Source organism: Alexandromys fortis, unplaced genomic scaffold (assembly GCF_014885135.2).
Source record: "Alexandromys fortis isolate MF-2015 unplaced genomic scaffold, M_Fortis_MF-2015_v1.1 scaffold_156, whole genome shotgun sequence".
NCBI classification, from domain to species: domain Eukaryota; kingdom Metazoa; phylum Chordata; class Mammalia; order Rodentia; family Cricetidae; genus Alexandromys; species Alexandromys fortis.
In genome coordinates, this window is record NW_026068028.1 from 1,817,656 (window position 1) to 1,823,655 (window position 6,000).

The 6,000-nt window shown below is 55.6% G+C and overlaps 1 protein-coding gene across 1 annotated transcript in view; it reads right to left on the reverse strand.

Moving 5' to 3' along the window:
• The window catches only part of Cacng4 (calcium voltage-gated channel auxiliary subunit gamma 4), a 59,617-nt gene extending 58,921 nt beyond the window's left edge, over positions 1-696 (reverse strand). Inside the window, exon 1 of the mRNA XM_050164323.1 lies at positions 242-696. Coding sequence (XP_050020280.1) covers positions 242-461 — 220 coding nt within the window. The 5' untranslated portion in view covers positions 462-696. The remainder of the gene's footprint in view (positions 1-241) is intronic.
• Positions 697-6,000: the final 5,304 nt, after the last annotated feature.

The window sequence follows — 6,000 nt, forward strand, 5'->3', positions numbered from 1 at the left end:
TGCGCGTGCGATCGGAGAGTTTGTCGGATCAGTGTGTTGGGGAAGGTCCCCAGCCTGGAGGGACCCGAGGCTACTGCACCCATGTCCGCTCGGGGAGGGGACCCACCCTCCCGGCTTCAGGTTCTTTGTGTCTCGCGTGGAGCCAGCGCCGCGCCCACCCCTCCCCCGGCCCGCTCCCCAGGGCAGTGTGTGCGTGTGCATGTGTGCGTGTATGTGCGTGCGCTGGGGGCAGGGGTCGTACCTTCGATGCAACACACCCGCCACAATCCCGAGTGGGTGAGGTCGCCGCGGGCGCGTCGGGGCGGGGGTCCATCGTCCATAGTCAGGTTGGTGCCGTTGCAGATGTGCGCGCTGGAGTACAGCCAGTAGTCGGTGCCGATGGCGATGGCCATGAGCGAGAAGGCAGCAAAGGCTCCGGCCGTGGTCAGCAGCATCTGCAGCCCGCGGTCGCATCGCACCATGGTGGGCGCCTCATAGTCCGCCGCCCGCCGGCCCGGCCCGCCGCGCCCGCCCGCCCTCCACCCTCGGCGCGCAGCTCCGGGGGCGCCAGGGGCTGGGGGGCCGAGGGCCGGGGGGCGGCGCCGCGCTGCGCGCTACGACCCCGCGCCCCGGGCGTGCCTGCGCTCGGGTTGCGCGGGGCTCAAACTCCGAGGCGCGGCGGCGAGTGAGGGCTGCGCGGGCTACGCGGGCCGCCGGGCGGGCTGGCGGCGGCGGCGGCGGCGGCGGCTGGGGGCTCCTCCCTCTCGGCCCGCCCTCCCCCTCCGCGAACGGCCCGCGCCCTCCGCGCCTCCACCCACCGCCCGCCGCGCTCTCTCGGCGCCGCCCCTCCGCCTCGGGCCCCGCGCTCGCACTCCCCCGGCCGGGATTTCCCCTCCCCCCACTTCCCTCCCCGCGCTCACGCGCGCTCACTTTCTCTCCCAAGCTTCATTCACATTATTAGAGCGAAGGAAGCAGAAGGAAAGGTTGGTTCCCTGGAAGGACCCTGGGGAAGCCGCGTCTCCGGTCACCCCTCTACCCAACCTCGGGGATTCTGCAATCTGTGGAATTGGGGAGTGTGTTCCCTTTCCTCCTTCTCCATAGCCATGTGTCTGTACCTGGCTGTGGAGGACTAGGCACGGATGTAGAGTGAGACTCATGTCAGTGTTCCAAAAGCCCCAGATATGGGTCACAGATCGGAGGCGTTCTTTACGGGCAAGCCAGACGCAAACCACCACCATCCCCACCCAGGCAGCCCAGGGGTTCTGGCAGGAGCTGGGAAGCTCTGGACTTCCGAGGGGGCACTGAGGATGTGACTCACCCACTGTCCCTTCTGATGGTCCATTGCTGGTAGAGGCAGGGACACCGCAACTGTATTAAAGCGGAACAGCCTAATATTGCAGCTTCCAGCTGTTTCCCTCGGCTCGCAGCTCCTTCTCCGAACATTTACTTTTTCTTTGCTTGGCTCCGCTCCAGCTTAACCGGCATTGCCTCACCTCCCCTTAACCATGCCAGACTCTGCCTCAGGCCGAGGGGCCTCTTCACTTAATTGCTTTTAGAGCTGGCGGGGTCTAAGGTGAATACTCTCCTCTTTGCACCGAGCCACTCCGGGCTCCTTCGTCAACACCCAGTTCCCCTCCTCCCCCACAGGAGGCCTGAAGCCCACACTGGGCGGCCAGGTGTTTCCTTGCTTCACACCGGTGCTCCTGTTGCATCCTTGAGGGATGTCCTGTGGGCTGCTCTCCCGAACCCCTGGAGATTGAAAGAGGTATCTGGAAAGCTGCTATCCTTGCAATTTTCCTCCCTGTGGCACCTTCCCAGAACTCCTCAGAGAATATTAATGACCCCAGGCTGGAAGCGCTCGCTGTACTTTCTCCTCTGAGAGTGTGAGCGCCCCCCTTGTCTAACATGTCTGGTAAATAGTGTGCAATGTGCAAATGTGTAAATGCTTGCCCCGGGAAAGTTATCTTTTATTGGGGGATGGAAATACAAATAAACAAATAGGAAAAAAAAAACCCGAAATAATAAAGCCCAAGGACCAGGCTGGCTACCCTCAGCAGCATTGCTGGCCCTTTCTTCTGCCTTTAGGGGTGTCTATTCTGCCTTCCAAAGGACAAGAGGAACTGCTTTTTCTTTCCTTTAAAAAAAAATTTACTGTCACCTAGTCTGGTATTCTGTACACAGATATATGGCTGAATGGACCAGAAGGTGTCTCCTGGCTCAGAGCAAGGTTGTCTCCAGTATCCTCCACGATGAACTCAGAGGGTTCTGAGCTCCGAGAGAGGTGATTTTTGATCTTCTCTTTGGGAGCAAATCTTTGTTTCAGAGCAAACCCTGAACAGAAGCCCAGCATAAATAAACCTGGCCTCTCCGCCTTCCGGAAGAACTACGACTTCCTGAGCAAATAAGGTATGGATAGTCCCCACACCCCCACACCACTCTGCGCAGCTGCAAACACTTCTGTGGTGCTAGAGTTCCATGAAACAAGGTGTTAGCCAGCTGCTGGGTTACATCCTCTGGCCCATTCTACTCAGAACCTTCCTCCAGGACCTTGGAAGAAACCCATGCAGTGACCTAATCGATCATAGGGGTGGATGGAGTGGAGTAGATTTCCTCCGTATCTCTTCTAAGGTAGCTATGAGAATGATGACCCCTCCAAGTAAGCAACCCCGAAATCCCACAAAAGATGGGACACAAGTCTTTTGTCCCAGGATGCAAGTTGGACCAGCTTTTGCACTACACCCTCAGAGGAGCCTGGGGAGTGTGGGAGAGTTTGAGAATGGGACCTGGTCCATCTTGAGTATTGAGCAGACTGGTCTGGACAAGCCATGCCCAGGTGGGGGAAAGCTGCTTCTTCAGTCTGCCTTTCAGAGCTGCTTTGAGTGTCTCATAAATAGCCTTGGACACCCATGCACGCTGGGCAGCCGTTTGTGGAAGGAGTGGCCGACGCCACTTCTTCTGCCTTTCTTGGAGACAGGGATCGGGACATGCTCTGGGGACACAGAGGCCGCTCTTTGTATTCTTACTCTCACCCCTCACCCCAACACACACCCTAGAACTCCTGGACAGCAAAGACAGAGAAATGGAGGAGTTTGCCCAAACACCACGCTCACTCAGGTCCAGGGACTTCAAGGCCAGAATTCTTAAGGATCATCCACCAGCCTGCCTGCCATTGTCAAGTCCTACTTGACTGTGTCGTTATTTCCTGTTATGTTGGGAGGACCCTGATGGAGGGTTTGATGGCTTGTTGGTCTGTCGGTGGTCACCCAACCTGCAGCCACACTTGGCCTTGAGCTTTTGTGGGTATAGACCGTGGAGTCAAATAAGGACTTGACCGCCGGCAAAGAAGCTGCAGCAAACACAAGGCTGTCTGAGGCCATTCATCATGCCTGGGTGAGCACAATTGAAATCTGGAAATTTCTGCTCAGCTAGATTGGAGACTTCTAAATGGCAGAGTTTGGCTGCCTGGGGACCCTAGAGTTTTCAGTGTCTCCTGGGGCTGCTTCCAGACCAGAGAGAAGGATGTATCCACCCTTTGCTTGGGAGAAGATTCTGGACCCGTCTTACTCCAAAGCGATATGACACTTCTTTCAGGGAACCACCCAGGACAAATAGTACAGCTAACTACATATTTTATTGCCTCCCTGTGTGGTCAAAAGGTGGGGCGCGAGACCATCAGTTAAAGGGGTTCTCTAGAACCATTCCCCCCTAATTCCCAGTGGTTCCTTTCTCACTGGTTCTCTCTAGTATTTGCCTTAAGTCTTTACTCAAACCAGCAAGGTGAAGCCACTATGGGTGAGGTTTTCAGTCTCAGATCCAGGGTCGGGCAGCCACATCGGGCAGTTAGCGGGGAGGGAGAGAGATACAGTTCTAGGCTGCTTAACACACATGACAAAGCATGCATGTCAAAGTGGCTGGCTTGGAAGAGCAGGTTACCTCTGCAGCGGGAGGAGAGACCCCTCCCACCAGGGATGTAGCCCCTGTGGGTGGTGTCTCCAGGAACCTTTATTAAGAGCCCCTTTGGCCTCCGGAAAGAATGACCTTCATGCGGCAGTATTTGTGATAGCTTATTTCTATGCTCAAAGTAGATGGTTGTAGTGATTTGAGGGAGCTTAGCTAGGGGGATCTGAGGGAGCCTAGGCAGCATCTCGGGGCACCTAGGCAGAAAGAACATTTTCTAGTTTTCATAGGCAGAGGTTGGAGATGAGCCTCAGAATGTTCCAGGGCTTGGCTGGGGGCTGGAGGAGGCTTATCAGCTTGGAGGCTGCTTAGCATCCCGCAGAATGCCCCCTCCATCAGATTATGCAAAGTCGCAAAAAAAATGGCTTTCTATTCTTCCTTATTTCAGAAGGTTCCTCCGAGGGAAAGCAAAGATCAGAAAATGCTGCTTGCCTTTGTGGATTCAAGTTTATTCCATTTCATTTGCTTATCTCCGAGATCCCATTTGAGCTGGATACACAGCTTGCTTTCTCAGCTCCACCGCAATAAGCTAGAAGCCCCAGAGGCGCCGCCCCCACTCCCGCACTATAGCGGGAAGGGAAGAGGCATTTAGTGGGTACCTATGGGTGAAGGTCACTTTATGGCCTCATGTTAGCTCATCATGATATTGATCCTAGAAGGTGGGTGTCTTTACCCATACTTTGTAAGCAACACACTTGTGGATAAACAGTAAACCTGGAGGTAAGATTTAAACACAGTTCTCTCTGGAGCACAGCCAGGCTCTGACAGTTACTGTACTGCACTCCACTTCTCAGAGGGTGCTGAGGCCACTCTGCCTACTCTGGTCCCTCCTCCACTTCTCCTCACCTATCCACTTAGATGAAATCAGGTTCAGAGCATTATAAAGTCATGTGGGGGTGGAGTTGAGGACACTCTTGATGGCCTCACCTTTCTTCATAGAAGGTAGGGGTGGGTTGGGGCCGAGGGCAAGTGCTGGAAGCCACTGGCCTTAGGAGTTCACCTTCCTCTCCTCCCCTCCCTAGGATCTTCCTTAGGTTCTAGCCAGAGCAGAAAGCAGACGCTCTGTTCTGTAATATAAGAGCCCTATGGCTTCCCCACCAGACAATGCCGGCCTCTGGCTGCTGCAGTCTCCCGGGCATTGCCTGTGGGCGGAAAAGCCAGCACGTTGCTGTCGGTGTTAAACAGTGAACCAATGAACTGTGAGTGAAGTCCCTGTGGGCTTCTCCGGACCCGTGTGCTTTCAAAGGGAATCACATTAGAGCCTGTGCTGGGTGAGCTTCCTAGCAAGAACCTGTTCTGGTTCCAGCCCCGCTGATGCACAAGTGGACATGAAGGGCCAGCTTGGCCAAAGCTTCCAGCCCAGCTGGAGAGTGAGGTGGTTATTCTGAGAGCATTCTTTTCAAAACACTCAACAGGACAAACAGGCCAGAGGTTCCTTTGTCCTCAGCTAGCCTCTGAAACCGAGCTAGTCAGCTCTTAAGAGGCAACTCCGAGGAAAAACGGGTAGGCACTGAGAGACAGGAAGCCTTTGAACATGGGGCATGAGCGGCAGGTGGGGTGGGTGGCCAGCGAAGGCACATTCTTCTGCTAAGGCGCATGGCGTTGGTGCTTTTACCAAGCACAGCTTTAATTCCTAAAATATAACAGCCCTGTGAAGGAGCTGGGAGAGAGGGCAGGGCTTCGTGCGAGACTGTGCTGCCGAGCGCCAGCTGCAAAAGGTTGGCTCTGGGGGAAGGTCCAGTCCCTTAGCCTCCCGAACCACGCCTTCCTTTTCATCTTCGGCCTCCCACATATGTCTGCTGCCTACTGGGGCTGGAGGTGGGGTGCTCTTGGCCCTCGAGTGGGAGGGCGCGCTTTATGTTACAGGCGTCTTTCTGAACCACGCGTGTCAGGAGAACACTTGCCCTCTCTTCCCTCCTGTCACCCCTGCCCACTTGGTCATTGAGACGCTCTGAGTCTCCCACGCTCTTCCCTCTGCAACCTTTTGAGGACGTGGAAAAGGAAAAGTCATCCGATTCATGCTAACCTGGAGGTTCTAGTCGTGCTTTGCCGTCTGGTCTTTGT